At 30.5% G+C, this 22,471-nt stretch overlaps 1 protein-coding gene and 1 non-coding gene across 3 annotated transcripts in view; one reads left to right on the top strand and one right to left on the bottom strand.

Moving 5' to 3' along the window:
• LOC130443015 (rho GTPase-activating protein 100F) overlaps positions 1 to 22,070 on the top strand; it is an 83,142-nt gene extending 61,072 nt beyond the window's left edge. Inside the window, exons 20-23 of one of the 2 annotated variants that reach the window (XM_056777458.1) lie at positions 725 to 1,005; positions 1,071 to 1,305; positions 5,169 to 5,371; positions 7,558 to 22,070. In XM_056777458.1, the coding sequence (XP_056633436.1) occupies positions 725 to 1,005; positions 1,071 to 1,305; positions 5,169 to 5,371; positions 7,558 to 8,580 (1,742 nt within the window). In that variant the 3' untranslated portion in view covers positions 8,581 to 22,070. Of the gene's footprint in view, positions 1 to 724; positions 1,006 to 1,070; positions 1,306 to 5,164; positions 5,372 to 7,557 lie in introns of both variants that reach the window. The other variant, XM_056777459.1, reaches the window with a different exon arrangement.
• Trnad-guc (transfer RNA aspartic acid (anticodon GUC)) lies at positions 6,922 to 6,993 on the bottom strand. The gene has a single exon. It is a non-coding gene; the product is annotated as a tRNA-Asp (tRNA).
• Positions 22,071 to 22,471: the final 401 nt, after the last annotated feature.

Below are 22,471 nucleotides of genomic sequence, written 5' to 3'. Positions count from 1 at the left end.
ACGATCAAAAAAAGGAAAATCAGCCAAATTTTAGCTTCGATAACATACAGGGTCTGTTCTGAAAGTCGTAGGACTGGTTTTTTCCTCAGCGAATGTACAGATGAGAAGTAGTTTGCGCGAACACGAATGAGAATGCGTAAAAAATAGACAGACAGCTATCGGCGTTCAGAAAAGCAGATCTGTACTGTGAATCCCTTACGAGAAGTCTCGTCATCGAGAATCATCGAACGAACACGAGTTTTTGATTTAAAACTTAGTCATGGCGAAAGTGTGCGTGAAGTTGATGGCGCGAGTGTTGTCAGAGGAGCACTCAGCCATCCAAGCGATATGCTATAATCTTCTTGGACCCACCAGACATTTTTCTACTCGCACTCAAAGGGAAGAATCACCGTAGAGGCGGTCCATTTTGGTCCCGGCTTTCCTGAAGGAGTACAAAGATGGAAAACTCGTTAAAAGCAACGTGTAGATGCGGAAGGGTGCTATCGTAAAAAATTCTAATCGTTTTTACTTTTTACAACTTGTAGAACCAACCCTGTATTAGAACAGGACCCGCATCACGGTCTATATCATCAATGGGCGAGTTCTTGATAATATTTATTAACATACGATTAGGGAAAATTAGATGCATATTAGGTTTCAGTTGAAGCGAATAATTTTGTATATCACAATTTTTTTAAAAAAATTTGATAATAAAAGTCATAATTTTGTGTTTGCATCGTCATAGGTCTGTACCGATTGTGCGGTTCTGCTACCAAAAAACGTATCCTCCGAGAGGCATTCGAAAGAAATAGCAGATCCGTGGATTTGAGCCCGGATAACGTTCCGGACATTAACGTCATCACAGGCGTACTCAAAGACTATCTCAGAGAATTGCCAGAGCCTCTATTCACCAAATGCCTCTACCAAATGATGGTAGACGCCCTAAGCGTTTGCTTACCCGACGATCCCGAGGGTAACGCTAAACTTATGTTCTCCATATTGGATTGTTTACCTAGAATTAATAGGGTAATTAGCGATTATCAAATCGGATCGATTAGAAAAAAAAAAACGATGGGATTTTGTATTTTCAGGCCACGTTAATATTTTTAATGGATCATCTCGCTTTAGTCGTATCGTCTTCGGATCGTAACAAGATGTCTGCCCAAAATTTAGCGACCGCCCTAGCTCCCCCGTTAATATTACAAACTAGCGATTCCGTTACCCCAACGACAACCGCCAAACCCCACGAAATCGACTACCAACAACCGATAAGCGTGTTAAAATATCTTCTGCAAATTTGGCCTACACCAAAACACCATCACTCAGGTAATGTTTAGTTGTCTTCCTCATCTAGTCCAAGTGCTTAATTAGAACGAAGTTAAGTATAATGATAATACTGGATTGTTATAATGATTCATTTTTTTTAAACAAAATTATTATTTTCAATCAAACATTTCTGAGTTTCCTTAATATTCCTTAATATTTACAGTACCTTGTAACTAAATATTAATAATTAATTTTTTCTTTTCCCACTTTTCTCCCATTTCCTTCATTCCTATCTTCTCTTCATTTTTTATGATTTTTCATCAATCAATTTCATTCAATCCTTTCAATTTTCTACTACTTTCTATTTTCTATTTTACTTCTAGTTACTATTATTTATTGTCTTCTTTTTATTTATTCTATTTCCTACATTTCCTATTTCGATCTTTCTATTGATTTTATAGTTTTTTGTACTTTTCCTATTTCTTTTAATAAAGTTTTCTTTTCAATATTTCCATTCTTTCTATTGCTTTATTCTCTATTTATCACGTTCTGTATATTACTCTCATTACATTATTTCTCCCAATTTTCTTATCTTTGTCCTTATAATTCTTTTCAACTATTGTCTATCCAAATTTCCATTTTATAATTTGTATTAATTCTGATCCATTTATTCCTTTTTTTTTATTTTTTATTTTTTCTCTCTTCTTTATATTCTTTCAAGTCATTCTATTCGTTGAATCTCTTTTATATTCTTCATTTTCTTTTTCATTTTTCAGCTCATCTCTTATTACTATTTCCTCCACATCCCTCCAATTTATTCAATTTTTTTCCTTTCCTTCTTTTCTCCCATTTTCTTTTTCCCTATTTTCTCTTCATTTTTTATGATTTTTCATCAATCAATTTCATTCAATCCTTTCCATTTTCTATTTTACTTCTAATTCCTATTAATTATTGTCTTCTTATTCTTTTTATTTATTCTATTTCCTACATTTCCTATTTCGATCTTTCTATTGATTCTATAATTTATATTCTTTCTTGTTTTTCTAATCATTCCATTCCTCGTACTCTTCTTTTTTTTTATTTCTTTCCACTATTTTTAATATAACCCTTCTATCCACTTTTCCTGTTGTTTGTCTTTTCTATGTTTACCCTATAATTTTCTATTATTTATTGTCTCCTTTCTCCTTTTAATCTCCTATTTTCTACATTCCTCATTTTGATCTTCTTATTCATTTCATTACTCATACTATTTATTCTTTCTCTCTAACATTCTCTTTCTATTCTTCGTACTTTTCTTGTTTTTTTTTCATTATTTTCAGTTATTTTATCACTTTAATTCTTCTTAGTATTTCCTTTTATTCACTTTCTTCGATATTTCGATTTTCTATATCGCCCTTATAATTACTATTATTTATTATATTTCCTTCTATTCTTACTATTTCATCAATCCTCTCTTTTGAACTTTCTATTCATTCCATTCTTCGTATTCATCCCAATTTATTCGTTCTTTTTTTTTCTTTCTCGATCATTATCTATCATTTCATTAATTTTATTCCTCTTAATAGTCTCCCTTTCTCTTTTTTGTTCCTATCTCACATGTTCCCACTATATTTTTTTTTATTTACCCCTTTCACTCTTACCATTTTATGAATCCCCTCTTTTGACCTTTCTATTCATTCCATTCTTTATTATCGTCCCATTTTCTGTATTCCTTCTTTTTTTTCTTACAACTACCATTTTGTTCGTGTTATTCCTTTTAATATGTCTCCTACTTCTTCCTTCTCTGTTGGTTTCATATTCTTCCTTTTATTTGTTGTTTATATCATCTTTAATTCTTTTGTTTTCTTTCTTTTTATTTTTATATTATATTAATTTTTATTCCTTCAAGCCTTCCATTACTATTCCTCCTACTTTTCTATGTTCTTTCTATTATTGTGTTTTTATTTTCCTTATATCTTTCATGCTTATTACTTTTCCTATTCTCCTTATTTTCTGTTTTCTTGCCATTTCATTCTGTTCCTATTCTTTATATTATTTTTTATTATGCTTTCTATTTCCATCTATTTTATTTCGAACCTATACATTCTCGTTGTTATTTCGTTTCCTTTATTCTCTCTATTCTTTTCGTTTTTCTTATTCTTCATATCAATTTTGCCTATTCCTTCCACTTCCATTTTCTGTTTCATCTTTCAGTTCTTCTATTATTCATTTTTTCTCTCCCTATCCAATTCATACAATTTTCCTACTTTTCCCATTCTTTCTTTCGTTTATTTTTTTGTACTTTTCCTATTTCTCTTAATACACTATTCTTTCTATTTTTACATTATTTCTATTGATTTATTCTCTATTTATCACGTTCTGTATATTATTCTCATTCTTTCTCCCTTATAACTATTGTCTATTCATATTTTGTATTACTTCTGATCGTTTTATTCCTTTTTTTATTTTTCCTTTTTTTTCTCTTTTTTATATTCTTTAAAGTCACTCTATTCTACCTATCCCTTTGAATCTTTTTTATATTTTTCATTTTCTTTTTCATCTTTCAGCTATTTTTTTATTACTATTTCCCTCATCCATCCAACTTATTCAATTTTCTCTTATTATTCCCATTCTTCCTTTTATGTTTTGTATATTTCATTCTTTTTTCTTTGAATATTCTCATTCTTTATATTATTCCAACTTTTTTTATTTTTCCTATTGCTTTATTCCCTATTACGTCCTGAACATTATTCTCATTATATTTTCCTCACAATTTTCTTTTCTCCTTATAATTCTCTTTATCTATTGTCTTTTTATAGTTTCCATGATTCCTATTCTTTTATTACGTATTCGTCCTAATAAGTTTATTTCTTGTTTTTGTTCTATCTTTTTCCAATTATCTCTCTTTTTACATTCTTCTAAGTCATTCTATTCCAGCCATCCCTTTAAATCTTTTTTATATTATTCATTTTCTTTCTTATCTCCTATTATTCCTATTCTTTAAACATCCAATTCACATAGTTATTCCCATATTTCATTTTAAGTTTCGTATACTTTTTATTTCTCTTTTTTCTTCTAATATTTCTATTTTTTCCATTGTTTTATATCATTTCAAATTCTCCATGATTTTCTTTATATTTTTATTACTTCTTATTACTTTTCACAACGCCTATTTTCATATTCTGTATTCTTTCTGATCCTCTTGTTCATTCTTTTTCATCTATTCTTTCCGTTTTATAATTTTCTAAGCCTTTTTATTCTACCTATTGTTTCCATTACCTCTTTCCAAGAATCTTTGTTGAATATCTTTAAGAAATTTTTTCATATTTTTCTGGTATTATCAATATACTTATCTAAATGTTTATCAGTCTCATCTCAGCCATGATACCCATCAAATTTTTCGGTACGGTGCATAAAACTTTTTTTAGATGGCTTTTTATGTACATTTTACTTATAGTATTAGTCAGACGCATTTAATTACAACACCCACATATCATCAACGACGAAATACATCGGAACCATGAACCAAATAATAACATTAGTACCAAATAACTCATGGTAGATGTGTTTTTGTGAAATTGTAGTTCAGAAAACTTTCAGTAGAGGCAACGCGAGAATAGATCCAGGTTTGAACGATCTCCATCATAACATAACTTTTCTAAAATACATAACTTCGATAAAATCTATTTATGGAAGTATTTATCGCGTTTTAAATTGATTTTTCTTTGTCACCGCCACCAGTAACTTCATCCGAAACACCATAATCAATTTCATCAATATTCATTCATTATTTTCGCAGCAATTGAATAATTTCTGAATAAAGTTCCGTAGTACTTTGAATCTTTTTTAATTTGAACCTGCGATCGACTATCAAGTAGCCTGCGTAGTTTGTATATCGATGTGTGGGGGTGTTGTTGGTATTTAGAGGGGGCCTTTCCAGACAGGTCGGCGCGGCAGGCCATCCGGGCCGCGTGGAGACAATCGCAGTGCGTGTCCTCCTCAGGGAGCGGCGGTAGCGGCTCTACAATCATCGGCGGGGGCACGAGAGCCGTCTCGGCTCTCAGCGGCTCCGTTTCCTCCTCCTCCTCGCTCAGCAGTCTCGGGCCCGCGAGGCCCACAGCCACAGGTCCCATTACACCAGATACTAGTAAGTATACCTTAGTAACTACTAGTTATAAATTTAACGAGACTACAGCTTTTTATATTAGTGCTATTTGGTATTTCCGTGGGCTTTATTTGTAGATTAGATTAGATTTTACAAAAAATTTCGAAATTTAATCCTTTTCGTCGTTACACTCTACGTTTGTTAAATGACAATCATAATGAATAAAATTAGAAAATATTTAAAAACAATTTTTCTCAAAGTCTGCTTATTAATTTTGTATTTGCAATAAATTATATCCTAATGTAGTTATTTAATTGAATAACAACTAAAATTATAAAAATAAATTGATCACGCAACGAGATTCCACTGTTGCCAAGGCGTTAGAATTATACTGGTATTCGTATATCTGTCCAAACAGCCACGTCCGAAAGTTTTACATTCCAGTAGATAGAATGAACGCGAACATGATGCGCCGTAGACGTTCATAAATGTCAAAGTTAATTCACCTTGTTCACCAAGTCGAAGTTAATTGACTTTCATTTTAAGATATATTGTAGTAAAGTAACTGTAGATATTTCTATTCACCCACCAACGCCGTGTCAAATAACGGTTTGTATAATTCACACATAATTAAATTCGGGGTGTATTTTTGACATTTATGAACGTCTGCATCGCGTCATGTTCGCGTTCATTCTATATACCGCTTTAGTTAGAAACTTTTCGCAACATTTCGTTCAATATGTATGTTCACATTGGCAACATGGTTAGAAAGATACAGATGCTTAGTCAAACTTGAGAGGGAAAATCATAGAATTAATATTGAAGATAGAGAGAGCAGTATGTAAGTGGAATTGTACTACTTTAAGAAAAAGATTCTCTATCTCTGTTTACTCGTCATTCAAGTTATAGCTTGTTAATCTTATTTGACGTTTCCACCACTCGAAACATCGACGTAATAACCATCCAATCAAAAGAGAGTAAAGAGAGATAGTAAATGTAATACCGATTTTTACTCTCTCTATTAGCGATTCTCTAGCGAGGAAAATCCAGTATTACTTTTACTAATATTAAATTGATTGTAGTTGATATTTCGTTACATCCACTTGTAACGATATGGGAACAATTTAAAATTTGACAACGGAAAAATTGTTGCTCATATATCAGAGGAAATTCAATTCTAAACGTTGGCAGGCGTGTTTTATTTGTCTTTGATATCGTCAGAAGATTTATTTACGTCCGAATAACGCAATTTTATTCTTGTTTTTTTTTTGTATAGTTTTCCAAAAGTCAAATTGTAACGTTATTGAAATACACACAAACCTCCAATTACCAAAATTTCACTTTTTATTTGTATATATTTATACAATATCTTCTTATGAGAGATACAACGTGGCAACGACGCTAAACATCTGTTCGTAATAGGTTTGTTCCAACCAACTAATCTGGATCTTTCTTGGAAATGACAATTTTTTTTAAGTTGGTCGAGAATTACGTTCCTCAGGTTAATTTTTGATATAAAAAATTCTTCGATAACGATTTTATAGCTATATAATTAAAATTACTAAATTATTAAATAAAAGAAAAAAAATTTTCTCCCCGGCGGGGAATTGAACCCCGGTCTCCCGCGTGACAGGCGGGGATACTTACCACTATACTACCGAGGACTACAAGTGTCTTATAATATAAAATAAATTTAATTATATCTTTGCAATCTAGATGAATATTAGTTTTTTTTTTAAATGAGAACAAATTTTATATCTTGCTAATTTCATATATTTTGAAAGTTAGTAGAACGAATTCGAATTCTGAACAAATTCAACGGAACAAAGCCACTTATGTTACAAAAATTTAATTTGTGACGTTTGACAGTTACGAAGTGACAGCTATATAATTCCTTAATATAATAGCGATTTATTTCTCTAATTTCTTATTTCTAAGACTCTTCTGTTTCAAAATTAGTTTTTTTTTAAATAAAATTGACGTTTCGACTTTTCTTTGAGTCTTTATAAAAATATGATATTGATACTGACAATTGAGCAATAGAAGAATTAATTAATTAATCAATTAATATAAATACGGAAATTGTCAGACTTAAAGAAAAGTCGAAACGTCAATTTTAGCAATCTTTCAAAAATTATTAAAAAAAACTAATTTTGAAACAGAAGAGACCTGAAATCAAGATGATTTAGAAACATAATGATTTATTTTATTTATTATTATTTTTTCAGGGCCCATCATCAGCAAGCAAAGGTCCTTACCGTCCACTATCTCCTCGGGTAGGACCTCAAGCCACTACCTCGGCAGGAGCGCTTCGACCGCGGCAAGTGATAGTCTCTTCGCCAGGATCTCCAAGCAGCAGTAGTGACTCACAATCGGGATCAGAATCAGTTAAACACTGCCTGCCCAGCCGCGTCAGTTCTCCCGTCATCCGCGCATCTCCCTCATCTCAAACAAATTTACGATCGTCTCCGTCGGTAACTATCAGTTCACCGGGTTTGAGACATTCTCCTTCGATCACAAGCTCCGTATCCGGAGCGTCTCCGGGTCCTAGAAATTCTCCTTCTATTTCGAGTTTGAGTAGAGTTTCGCCTTCTGTTTTGAATCAGGTGTCGAGATCCAGTTCGCCGGCTATGCAAGCGAGTTCAGCGGGACTTAACGTCACGTTAGGGACGACGACTCCTTCATTCACTTCTACTTATACTAACCTACCCATAACAGTTACTTCTACTGGAGGTTACGGTTGGAATTATTCTCAGTCTTCTACTTATACTCAACCGACGACTTACGCCAGTACCAATCCGTTTTTAACGGGATCTTATATGAGTTACACTCCCGGAGATTCTTCTTTTACTGAAAAATTCAATACTATCGGTCCTTCGAAAGAAGTTAAATCGTTTTTTGATTCCTATACCAGCGATGTCAATAAATATTCGACATTGAATACGAAGAGCTCTTACGATTCCGATTATTTATATTCCTCCGATAAAACTAACGGTATAAGCAGTCGTTTTTTGGATAAAAATTATTTAAATACTACATATTCGAACGAAATGAATAAATACAGTGCGGGTAAGAACGTAACGTATGACACGAGCCCAAGTCCAAACGTAACACAGTCCAGTAGCTCAACTTCCGGGTTATTAAACGTCGAAGAAACCCCAACGCCTACCAGTAGTATAGAAACCGAAGACAGTAACACTAGGGAAGTGGGAGAAAAAGACGTAGAAGGAGATGGAGAACAGAGTGACTGAAACAACGCGGCGAGGGCCCAATCATTATTTACTTATGGCAGCACAAATAAGTATTAGATTTAAGATTTCCAACGTAGAAAATCATTCATCTTCGTTGTATGTAACCATTATACTGTCTTCATCAATATAAAAAAAAATATTATTTATATACGATGTTATTCAATTTGAGTCGATAGATGGATCACCCTGTATGATTATCAAGTTAATATTTAAATTTAAAGAAACTTGTTTTATCCAAAAATATATAGAGAAAAGGGGATTGTGAAGTTTACTTTTGGTACAACTCAAAATTATAGAAGGCTCTAAATATTTTAGATCGACTGTGCATAACTCAAAACCCCACCCTTTCAATTTTCAATCCTTTAAAATATCTATTTAGATTTATTAACGAATTACCCTGTATTTTGTTCTACAACTTTTTTAAATAATTTATTTCATCATGTCAAGTATTATTTCAATATAAGTTTGGCAACATTCGAAATATGATGGAAGTAGACGTTTCCGAGGTAACCCGAGACAAGACGAGCGCCATATTTAATATATAAGATTATTTTATTGAATCGTTACCAACTTCGGCGTTCTTTTAGGGAAATTATTTTTAATACTTTCAAAAAGTCAAGTATTTAGATTGAAAATTTTAATTTATTTACAAATTTTTTTGAAGTGAAACTTTTTTACATTGTCGCAATATTTTTTGCTTATCTATCGCTTTACAGCTGGACGCGGAGTAGGGATAAAGTGATAAGCGCATGGCAGAACAGCCAATATGGCAGCGTTTTTAGCTCGCGTCAGCTGACCGTGTAGCATTTATATCAATTTATAACAGAGAGGCGACGTCAGGTGACGATTGCCGTTTGACGTTCGTAGCAAATTCTACATCCTATTCATAAACTTGACGTGGCTACCGTTAACCTAAAAATTTTGTTATTCTTTTTGATGTGTGTACAGGTTTTTGTTTTTGTGATATTTTTGATTTTTTGTTAGTAATCCTATATTTATAGACGATATTATGAGAAATAACGAAGTTTTTCTTATTGGCAAAAACGTAAACGAATGCGTTGAGTCAATGAATAGTCTCAAACATTTCAAATAAACGCCAACGTCTAGAATAAAAATTGTGACTTTTCAAAACATTTTTTTATACTGTACTGTAAAGTCGACTTTACAGTACTAATTTGAGTCCGGAAAATTGTAATTTACGGTATCCTTGTACTTTACAGTACTATTAAATTCTCCCAATCCCGTTTGAAATATTTTTGTTATTTCCAAAAATTCAATATTTTTTTAAATAGTAAAATTGTAAAATATGACATTTTATATTTTAATATAATTTTGCTTTTTATTTAAAACCGAAAACAGTATAAAAAACATATTACGATATTCGGCCGTGATTAGATATTAACTCGGCTCCTTCGTGGCCTCGTCCATAAACATCTATCTCGTACCGTACTAAATCACTTCCCGGGCTTATAACGTAAATAACTATTATAACAATATTAAAATAAGCAACACTGTAAAATAAAGGAAATAAGAGAACTCTGTATGGGCCGTACATCAAGATATAATATAGGTCTACTTACTGGTGAAAGAAAATACCTTCAGGTTTGAACTTTTTAATGTTTTTACACTTTTTCGTCTCTCACTACATCGTTCTCATTAATAAAACCGAACGCGACGACTACAGTGTTCAATAACTGACACTTATAAACTAAAACTACGTAATATGTTACCAAAACTACGAAAACACAAGCACGTTGCATTAGAAAATAATAATTAACACCAAATCTGCTGTAACAACAAACACAATAGCATTGTTGACGTATAATCACTATTTCAACGTAAAGTTATCATTCTTAAATAATGGTATTATTTATTTTAGCACTATTTTATGACAACAATGTCAATGTGTTTTAACATAATTTTTGTGAGAATCTGAACATTTTAACACTTACGCGCCATAATTTCATAACAGACACTTGACAACTCAAACAACTGTCGATCAAAATCGATGCTCCACGGTGTCCATCGAAATTTGGTTGCGCAGTCGTCGAGTTTATTCTCCTCTCTCTAACTCTTGATTTATATTCTTATTTATTTGTGCAAAAATTCAGTGGTATTTGTGTGTTTTGAATTGTTTTGTATATTCATTGTCCTAATGGTTAACGATACAACTAGAGAATTAAATAAACCGTGCAAGGAAGGAAAAACCAAGAAAATTGCAAAAAAACTCATAGAGAGATAGAATGTTAAAAAAGTTCTTGTTTATAGGAAAAGGAAGAAGGCTCTCGGTGAGTTAGTTTCATTTTTATAACGAATTCAATCGAATTATTGAAACTTTCTGTCGGTGGATATCGTTGTCAATGAGCTGATTTGTTAGTATGTGAAGAGTTTGTTAATAGTTAGAATCAATTATTAGAGACCCCAAACAAATATTACTTACTATGTAAAATAAACTGTCACCAGTCGAGTAAATAAATCTGTCATTCATTTATAAAATGTCGACCAAGTATTTTTATATATAGTAAAACATTGAGGCCGAAAAATAGTCTCTAATACATAATTTGTTCACTATTAATAAATTTCTTCAAAGACTTTCAATTCTTTGTACCAGTGAGTATTAATTTTAATTTAGACTCGATTTCTATGAAAATTTGTTGAAATATTTTCGTTTTTGTGGGGTTTATTCGATATATTTATATTTTTTTGTGCCTACACATTAAAAACGCAATTTTAATACCCCAGATCAAATAATTTTCAATGGATGCCTTCAATGGATAAAACACATTTTTTAACGGCGTCGGTTCAAGCAGCGAACGTAAATTATCGTAATGAATTTTTTACTAAACCCTACGAGATGTAATGTCTGAGATCACATAATCGAATTTACCAATATATTTCTACCTTAACGTAAAAGTTTTGTTATTATAAATTAAAAATACGATTATCAAAGTTCCTCTGCAGTAAAATTTGTCGTTATAATACAATACAAAGAGAGCGTAGTCAATACGTCTAGCTAGAATATATACCAATGATGCCAACTTGCAGTTTTTCACTTTAAATTTATGGAAAAAAAATTGTCATAAAAATATGTGTTATAGAAAGATGTACCTAGTGATGGCTTAAAAATGATTCAAAACGTCAAATAATTTGTCTCTATTTATGATTCAGCAGTCACTATTTCTACTATTTTAAATATATTTAGATAAGTATATATTTTTTTTCTTCAACTTTTAACTGCTTAGATTTTTTAATATTTTTTTCGTGAGGATTTATTTTGATTTTAGATCTCTTTTAATAGAAAATCGGTTTAGAATAACTGGTAAAAATTTGACGTTTCAACCTTATTTATCAAAAAAATTTAATTTGTTATTTTTTTCCAAGAAAATAGACCCAAAATCAAGACAAATTATCACAAAAGCACTAAATATTTTTTGAAATTATTTTCTTTCGACATTTCTCTAAAAACGTTGAAACTATTGTCACGTCCAAAAGATAGTTTCGAATTTAGGGGGAAATAATTCAGACGGCTGGCACCACTGGTGTAATCTCGCTTATTACACACGATCCGATCGTATTGTTAATGATGTAGTTTATGTAGTACAGCGTTGCCATTTTCTTTACGATATAAATACAATCCTATAAACATTTTAATAACAGCATTGAAAACAAATTATTTAAGTTTAGATGAAATAAATATCAGAAAATAATACGACTTAAATTGAATCGAACACGAATTGTGTATATTTGCTTACTAGAAATCAAATTAAAACAATAGAATCATTGTTATCTAATATTTAAATTTATATAATTTTAGTTTAATAGATAAATAAATATTTATAAAATGATAGAGTATTAACTAAATGGGATAGAAAATATAACTGTTGGGTGTTACACACAACTTATTTTTTATGTTGATTTTTTTTTAAAGTGTGATATTCATTAGATGTTATTACTATCCATAAAAATACGTTCCATATTACCAACATGCCCAACAAACTCTACATATAAACAGGGTAAAAAGGGGTCATATAAAAACGATTATTTTTTTATATTCTGAATTAGTGTTAATGTTTGTGACGTATGATAATTTTTGTTCGTCGAACGATTTTTTTAAATCAATAAATACTAAAAACACTAGTCCTAATTGTTTTTGAATTCAAAATTTAATATTTAGTGACCTTAACATTAAATATATTGTCTTATATGACACCCTTAGTAACTATTTGCATTTATCTATTAACAAATCACAAACTATTTGCCAAAAATAGCCCGGAATAGAAAAAATATATATATTTTTTGGAATAACATGTTGGTTTGAATTTGGAATGGAGGTTTTTTGCTTATTTTTTCATTATCGATGCTATTTTCGAAGATAATTTCAATTAAAAAGTAATTACTCCCAGTTGAAAGAGATTTCATCGATAGATCGTGTTTAATTGGCATAAGTACAATAAAAATCATAGAAAACCCAAAATAAATTTCGTTGAAAGCAAAGTGTCTATGCCAACAAAGTCACGTGATTGTAGCCATTGCCTTTACCTGCATTTTTACCACCTCTCCACTTATAACTAATTAAAATGGTACCAACTACGAAATTCTGCACATAAAAGTATTTTGATTTTTCTTTAAAATAAAGCTTCTTCCAAAGTGCCAGTCATTTTTTGTCGTACATTTTTAAATTAATTATTTTTTTGTAATAGTCAATCTGTTGCATAGTCATTACCATTAAAAACATTATTCTATTTTTGTTTCTACGTTCAACGTTGCCAACTCATCACATTCATAATAAACTTTTTTGCTATTTGAGTTATGTGAACATTTTAAAATTGTTTTGTAATCTATAACTACGGTGATGTGTGTGAATATTTGACTGACATCTATAGTGGAAGTGTTTTATTATTCTACGGTGTTACATTCCTACGTCAATTCTAGTTAGTGTGGCTACACTGATTATGACCACAGAATTCAACGAATCACGCCATGGCTCTATTACCAAAAATAACTAAGCGTAGATAAGAGCTGTAACCCCCAATATAAATTTTCTTATCTTATCTTTAACATAATAGAGTTTTATTATAATTAATTGTCGTCTCTATTTTATGTATTTAATATGAAGTTTTCTTTTTTTAATGTTGTTTTCAAAAATTTGTATTTATTTGTCGTTTTTTGTTCAGGAATATTTAAATAACGTTATATATTTATATCATTTTCTCGATTTTTCACTCTAATTTCAATACACATACAAAAATCTTATTAAATTACCATACAATCACGTGACTTTCATAATAGGGTAAGTAACTAAAGAAACGAAGTCTGGATTAAAACAATTACGCCATCTCTCCATGTAACAGCGAACCTACATGTCAATTATTAAACCGTATTGCAGGAAACTGTTGAATAACATTCACTACCAGTATAAAGGTGGCAATATGTAGTTCACATTTTGTCAGTTTGAAAATAACAGACAGAATTTTAGTCCGTGGTAGATTATTGAGATTTTTATTATTATCAGAAAATTTTTATTTGCATTCATTGTATTGTTTATTTCAATTATCTTTATAATTTTAGACATAATTAACTCCTATGTAGAGCTTTCTCATCCAGACGAAGAATTGCTGGATGTTATGTCGAGCTTTGACTGTTATTTTTTAACTGAAGATGTTAGTAGAAATTCTCATCTTTATATACATCTGTAAACTGAACATGCTCTATGAATTGGGAAATGGAAATTATCATCAATAGCGGAGAATGCATAATTTTAATAATTTAAAATATGTGCACAAAATAAATACTAATGTATAAAATAAAAACGTCACTGCCATGTAACGTATTGTAGGCAGATTTCCATCTAGTATCTATAGCGAAAAAATTTGTACGCGATTATAAAAAAAATATTTGTAGAGTTTGTGATTGATTCTTTTTCTAGAATTTGTAATTTTTCATAATATCCTAACCGCTTAAGATGGTCTGATCTCTGTACATTTTAAAACATGTATATAGTAGGAACAACTGAAAAAAAAATCGTGAATCGTTTCAAACTATTTAATTTGCACTTAATTGTTATATGTACAGTATTTGTTTTATTTATAATGTTAATTGCCATGCAAACATTTCCGGGTATATAAAAAAAATTTGTAATCGATTGTTTCTACATATAATATATCGTTTTTGTTATGAAATATTTATTATAAATGTTTTTTGTGTATATATTATCGACATTGCATGATAGAAAGTTCTGCTATTTAAATATTTGTATGGCAATAAAAACGAATATCTTTGAAAGTGTATCTAACGATATGGACGTTCCATACATGCTCCTTCCAATTACTTACCTCTAGGCCCTTGTCCAGAATCAGCTGAGAATCGTTCGTTTTATAGAATATCGACCTAAATTCATACATGCCCAGAAAACAAAATATGAAAAGTTGAAATTTTTAGTATCTAATTTTTGCTTTCAGGTTAAGGCTCATAAATTGTTGCTAAATGATTCGTGGAAATATTTTAAAGATCTTATAGTCCTTTCCTTCCTTGTGAAAAGCAATAAAAATAAGATCAATCTTCATGAAATATAACATTTTTTTAATAATATAGAATAAATACTATTTCACCCTATTTTTGGTCATGATAAATTAAATATTAATGTTTTTAAGTTAGGTTAGAATCCATTTAAGCTTCATGCATTCTTTGTAGCAATACGTGAATTTCAAAATTATTTAATTGGTGTATAATTTGATTTTCAATTCTTTGATAATTTTAAAAAATTGTTTAAACAGTATTTTTTCATTAGTCAAAAAGGTACTGAAATTTTGGTTTTCAAAATTAGACCTGATATTGAATTAAGTTCGCCAAAAAATGGACAAAATGAGAATAAAATTTCAATTTTTACGATTTTTCTCTTCCAAAAATAGGGTGTACCTTACTTCCAAACATTTATCTTTATTTATATTGTTAATATACCTACCCAAATATTTACAAATTCACGAAAAAACAATGTGTTCAAGTGAAAACATAATAAAAGTATAAAAACGATACATACGAACCACCCTGTATTGTTTTGATATTATTGCTTCTGGTCACCTAATTTGCTTCACGAGTTAAACGAATGGACTATAACTAGTTCACATTAATATTGTTTGGTTATAAAATCAATAATTATAATAAAAACAAAAAAACAATTAATTTGTTGTATTTTCTAATAACCAAGTAGCATTAACTTCAACTTAACTATAATTTCGATTTCTTCATTAAATATATTATTTTATATATTTTATAAAAAAAATTGGTTTTAAATATTATGGTATGTATATTTGGGATAATATTCTAGTTGTACATATAAATATTATAAAATATATTATGGAACGTCTGCTTAGCACTATGTAATAAACAATTGTATAATTATAATCTCGTAAAGCAAAACGAACAACAAATAACTAATTAACTCCAATAAATTATATACCAGGAATATAACTAAAATGCCGTCGGTTACGCCATCTTTACAGCAAATTCTAAACGTCAATTATTTCTCCGTACCGTAGGAAACTGTAACGAAAGGAATAGTGGCCATTGTTGTTCGTGCTTTTTTTATTCTATATATTTAGTTTCCGGTTCGAGGTTGAATGAAGTGTAAACGTCATTATAAATCCCTCATTTTGTAATCCCCAAACAAATCTCTAAATGATCGTAACTGAAAACCTATTTGAAATTATAAAATTTAGCTTATAAACATTCCCTATCAAGAAATTGGTTTTGTTATTCGTTTTGTCTTGTGGATGTTTGAAATTGTGCAAAAACTAAACGTGAATCCCAAATTCCATAATTTTTTGCATTTTTGTACTTACTTTGCGGTGCTAGAGAGCAGTCATTAGGTTTTGATGTTGAATGCATACACAAATTAAAAGAGGTACCAAGGTCATATCAGTACGGTGGATAGAGGAAAATTAGTAAAAATGTTTTTACATTTACATAAAATTTGATTCATTGAGATTATAATTTGAATTGAATTAAAAATGGCGAAAGGAGTTTCCGTAGTGTTAAGGATAAAAAACGAATTTACCAAAAGTGAAAAAGTTCTCCATATAATGAAGACAATACATAACCTATATTTTATATATACATTAGTTCTGTGACATTCTTTTAGATATGCAAAAAAATAAGTTAGTAGGGACTAAATTTGAGTAAAAGTTCCTTTTTACAAATGTCAGATGGGGGTAAAACCTTTTGTAACAACTTTTTAAAAGTCCCTATATAGCTATCTACGTTTCAACATCAAGGAGTGATGCGTACAGTCTAGATCTTTTTTTTTACCTCTTGTGATATATCATACTCATGAATATAACATATTAAAATGACAATATAATAAAAAATATCATATATAGAATACAGTAAGAAATAAAAATAAATAGGTTCTGTATTTACACCGCCATCTGTCAATCATACTAAAAATTTATCGAAATAAAAGTGAATAGAGAAGTTATCGCCATCTGTAGGTAAGAAAGCTGATGTAAATAAAGGCATATGTAACGTTTCTCCAATGACGTAGAAATATACATTTATGTAAATTTAGCAAGATACATTGAATAAATAATTTTGGCTATTTTTCCACTATCTACAAAATATATTTGGTCGGTATCTTCTCGCCTAAAGTAGTGAATGTGGCTAAATAAATTAAACAAAAAAATGTATATTTATTATGTTAGAGACTGTGTGCTGTGGAGAGAGATACTCTAGTCAATTTTAAGTTTAGTCAATTTTAGAGATGAGTAGTTGAATTTATTATTATTAGATTATGCAAGCACTGGGTAAAAAAGAATTTAACAACTAAGAACGAATATATAAAATGTATCTATAGGAGAAGTAAACACGAAAATTTCCGATATAATTGTTTAGAAATGACATTAACAGTTGTTTTTTTATACAAATACATTAATTTCTTGAAACAGAATGGTCGAAATTGTGTGTAACTTAACATGTTACGGTTAAATTGTGAATTAACTTGTTTTAGGTTATGTAATATCATTTTTTATACCGTATACAAAGTATAAATTAACTATTCAAATTATTTTGTCATCATAACAACATTATATACAAGTGAGAAATTCGTTATTTGAAAATTAATTATATAATTCCATTTACCCAATTCTTCTGATTAAATACTAAGAAAATATTTAACATTTCACCGACCTTGAATCGTTTAAAAGAAGAAGAGGGTACGTTTGTAATATGTTACAATACTGTTAGTCCAGGAGCTGGCGCTCTAAAAGTTTCAAATAGTTGTCTGCAATATGTGATAAAAAATTTCGTTCTTATTTAGAAAAAAAATTCAAAATTTTTTTAACCAGAAAAACAGACAAACCTTCATGAGGGATAATTTTTAATACTGCAACTGATCTTGATTTGTGTAAAAGAATATGGAAAGCTGGTAATTAGTTACAATACCCTTAGTTCAGGAGCTGGCGCTCTAAATAGTTGTCTGCAATATATTTGATAGGAAATTTCGTTCTTTATAAGAAAAAAACGCTTCAATCAAATCAGAAAATAAGACAAATTTTGATGAGGGATAATACTTAGTAGTGCAAATGACCTTGACTTGCTTGAAACAAAAGGAAAAACTGATAATATGTTACAATACTGTTAGTTCAGGAGCTAACTCTCTAAATAGTTGTCTGCAATATATTTGAGAGGTAATTTCGTTATTTTTCAGGAAAAAAAAATGTGAAAATCAATTGTCTAGACGAAAAGGCAGGCAATTTCAATCTCTTTCAGAAATAAATGCGTTAATCCAATTTTTTAGCCTGATAGTCTTAAGACAATTTTGATGAGGGATAATATTTAATACTGCAAATGACCTTGACTTGTGGCAAGAATAGGGAAAGCTAGTAATTTATTACAATACTGTTAGTACAAGAGCTGGCGTACTAAATAGTTGTCTCCAATATATTTGATAGGCTTTTTTGTTTTTTTTTAAAAAAAAGGAGAGTGGTATAAACGCTCAGGAGTATTTTTGAAGTTAAAGAAATTTAATGTATCTAATTAAATAAGGCTTTCTTAGATCTTCATAATCGGTTGTACCGAAGTTCTTTTCATTTGGACAGCTCCTGGACTATATAATGAAAAAAATATGTAATAAAATTAGGAAACCAGTTATTTGTCACAAAATAATATATAAATACTATCTAGAAATTATTCGTTTTTGGTTGTTAAAGTTCTATACGAAAATTTGATCATATTAAAAAAAATTGCGTATGTAAAAATGTTGTATGCACATATCATTATAGAATTTATACTTTCCTATACATGACGGCTGAAGTGTGTACAATAATAACGTAAAACCTTGACCATTTATTATATATTTATCTAGCTAAAAGTAATTGTATAATATTGGAAACATGTTTGGCAACAAACAATTTATTGCTTTGAATTCCTCTAGCTGTACACACAAACACACACACACAACACACACACTAATTTATACATATCCCATGTCATCCGATGGGGTCAGTCTTCTTGTTGTTCTTTTGTACTTTCTATTTCCTATTTCTTTTCTTTATTCAGTTTTGATGTTTCTGTTGGTAGTCATGGGAGGAGTTTTCCAGCAACAACTCCCCTTTGAACTAGTCAAAGAGGCCCCAAAACTATTCTAACAAGTGAAAGGTCTTTTCCTACTTTAAAAATACATCAATTGAGGTGCGGCTTTACTCAATGATTGTTATTACACCAATTGATGTACTGAATGAGTTTTATTTGGAGCCACATAGAATGAACTTTGTTTTATAGCAGGAAAGAGGACAGGTGGTTTTAACTGTCAGGAAAATGAACACTAACAGTGAAAAGAACATTTTGATATTAACTAGTTACCATTATTTATTTTTTACTGATAGTGAGAGTGGAAAGAGCGCCAAAATCTATGGTACACCTCCTCATTTCAGAATCCTGGCTATTGCTTGTTAGGTGTATGTTTTTCGCAGCCTCTAGAAGAGGCAGATGCCTAGAAAAACTATATTCTAAAATGACATTGAAACGTAATCTGTTTTTTTGTTCTTATTTTCCACACAGCTAGTTGTGATGACTTTGGATGCCTGGATTTTGATGCCATCACTCACCAGATTCTATAGGACTCTCTAGCACTCCAGTACTAGTCTAGAGCACGCCTTTTCAGCCGTTATGGCAGCTCCCCAAGCAATGCTTATTTTGGGGTGTCCTCCGCAGAAACCTGCTCTGACCAAGCCATTCCTCCTGGAGCCATCTGTGTACCAGCTGGCTCCATCTGCATTGAGGTTATACTATCAGTTTCTGTCCATCTCAGAACAATAAATTGTTTTCATTAATTGTTACCATATTTTCATCCACTTCTTATTCTTTGCCATATAAGTTTCTGCCATTAATTGCTTTTTCAACTTTTTTTGTAATTTCGTCTGGAACTTCAAAGTCTTGTTACATTTTTTATTTCTGACTTTTATATCCTCATCTGTCCTTATATCTACGAATCTTCCATTGTTCGAGACAATGCGGGAAGTCTTTTTCTGTTTTTATGTTCCTACAAGACGCGCGTATATTTTTCAACAGACTCAAATTTTGTTTCTTTTATTGCAGTTTGATTCGTCACACGTTATCACCTTGAATTAATTGTTGACTGACTCCGTTGGCAGCTAAAGATTCGTTTTATGTACTATCATCACATTCTTGAATCTTAGTTTCCTCGAAATCTCTACTATGCCGTAAACAAACAAAAAGACCTTCTTAGAAACGTGTTGATTGGTCACAAAAAATAAGCAAGAAATATCCCGCGCGTCCACTAAACTTTAGCTTCGACAACTTATTCGAACAGGACCGGTTTCACGGTCTATATTGGTGGACGAGTCCGGAATAGTATTATGAATAGAGTCAAATATTTTCAAAACTGTTTTAAATTAAAAATTTATTGACTATTTTAATATTCCAATTTAAAGTTTCCAATATTTTACAATGTTAATTTATATCAATTCCTTCCCCTGTATAGACTATTAAATTGTTATGTATACATATTTTTTTTTTCAATATTATCACAAAATTTTATTCAGTTCCCATTCTAACAAAATCTGAGTTTTTTTTGTATAAATATTTTTAAATGCTCGTAACGAAAAGTAAATATGACAGAAAAATTTTTTTCATACCATAGAATGAAAATTATCAAATTTTGACGAAATCTTTGGATGGCAACAGAATCTAATTTATTTTAAATACTAAATGGTGTGTAAATATTCACTTGACACTCTCCTGACCCATCCACTATGCCATCAAATTGTTGAATAACGGCTGCTGGACGCTTTATATATAAAACCACCTTCTCGAACATTCGAATTCTTTAAATCTCTTGATAGCCTCTTTAATTTCGATAAAATGAGAATATGTTTACTTGGATGAGTTGATTCAACGTTAAGAGGGTTGCCTTTTCAATTTTTATAAAGTGAAAGTGCGATGAACAGGTTCGAAACAAAGTATTTCTTTTCAAAATATTCACCATTAAGGTCTATACATTTTTGCACAGGCTCCAACCAAAATTTTCCACTCTGAAGCTTATATCGTAGAAACATGGTTTTGAAAAACAATAATACCGGCGATTTTTTGATTTCTCACACTTAAATGTATAAAATTGATTGTATTGCAGTCTGCAATATCCTTAGAGACTTTTGTATCTATCTGTTAATTACATCTTGTTAAGTAAAGCCTTTTCTCTAATCATAGAAATAAGCCTTCGCGGTTGATTTCCATTTTTACACACATAAGCTTCTTTTAAACGTTCGCCATCAACAACTACTTAAGTCAAGTGGTTTGGAAATAACAAAAATCAATGTTCATAAATACATTGATGCCACGTCGTCATTAACGCCACATTTTGCTCGGTTGTAAAAACTTGAACGGCAACTCTCGTATAAGGACATGACCGGCTTCACGGACCAAATATCAAATGTGTATTTTTTAATATAAGTTATACATTTGAAATGTGTATAAACAATAGTTGATACGTCAGATTATTATCCCAGGAAACGTTTGCTGGCATATTTAAATCCACTTTATCTTTTTTAATGTTAGATGAATTATTCATTTAAATTCTGAGCTTCCAAACTAAATTAGAATATACCCAGTCAAGATTTTTATATGACAAATGTCAAAACAAATTTATTTAGAATGTTCTCGTAATAGATGTGGTTATAGGGCATAAATTTCGGTGGAATTTTATTACTTTTTTTAACGAACTTTGATATCCTTGAAGCATTTAATTTACGGCTTGGAATATCCAGCAATTTTTAAAAGACAATAATCACAAAAGATGTGAAGTATAAAAGCAAATATGATTATAAAATTAATTTTGTTCAGTAGTAAAATTTTGTGAAAATATTTCTTGAAAATATAAAAGATATAGATGTTAAAAATGTCAGTATTTAAGATAGCTTTTCAAATGGCTAGACCCTCCTAATATGTACTTGAAATTACGAATAAAATATTCAGTTGAGAGATAATATTCAGTTTCATTTTCTAACCTATTTCCTTAATGTTGAAATCAACGCGTTTTAAACTTAAACCATAAAGAGAAACATATAGAAATCTGAACTTTTATTCGAGAAACTTTTCGCTATCAAAAATCATACTAGGACTAGAACTGCTGCCGAATGGTGATTGGTGAACGTGGAACCCAAAATTAATGAACTGAATGTACAAATCCGTTGTACGACATATCAAGAGCAGTGCGCAGCTTTCATATGATGTACAAAAACAAAAATTCACATTGGGGAAACAACTCTAGATAAACTGCGTGCTTTGCTTCATGATCAAGCCCCACGACATCTTAGACTTGATGATGATATATGCAATGAAAGCACACAAGTAACAGAACATCAAGACCGACCAAAAACTA

This window comes from Diorhabda sublineata, chromosome 4 (genome assembly GCF_026230105.1).
Source record: "Diorhabda sublineata isolate icDioSubl1.1 chromosome 4, icDioSubl1.1, whole genome shotgun sequence".
NCBI lineage: Eukaryota > Metazoa > Arthropoda > Insecta > Coleoptera > Chrysomelidae > Diorhabda > Diorhabda sublineata.
The sequence above is the reverse complement of the archived record's forward strand: the minus strand, read 5'-3'. Positions and strand labels throughout refer to the sequence as shown.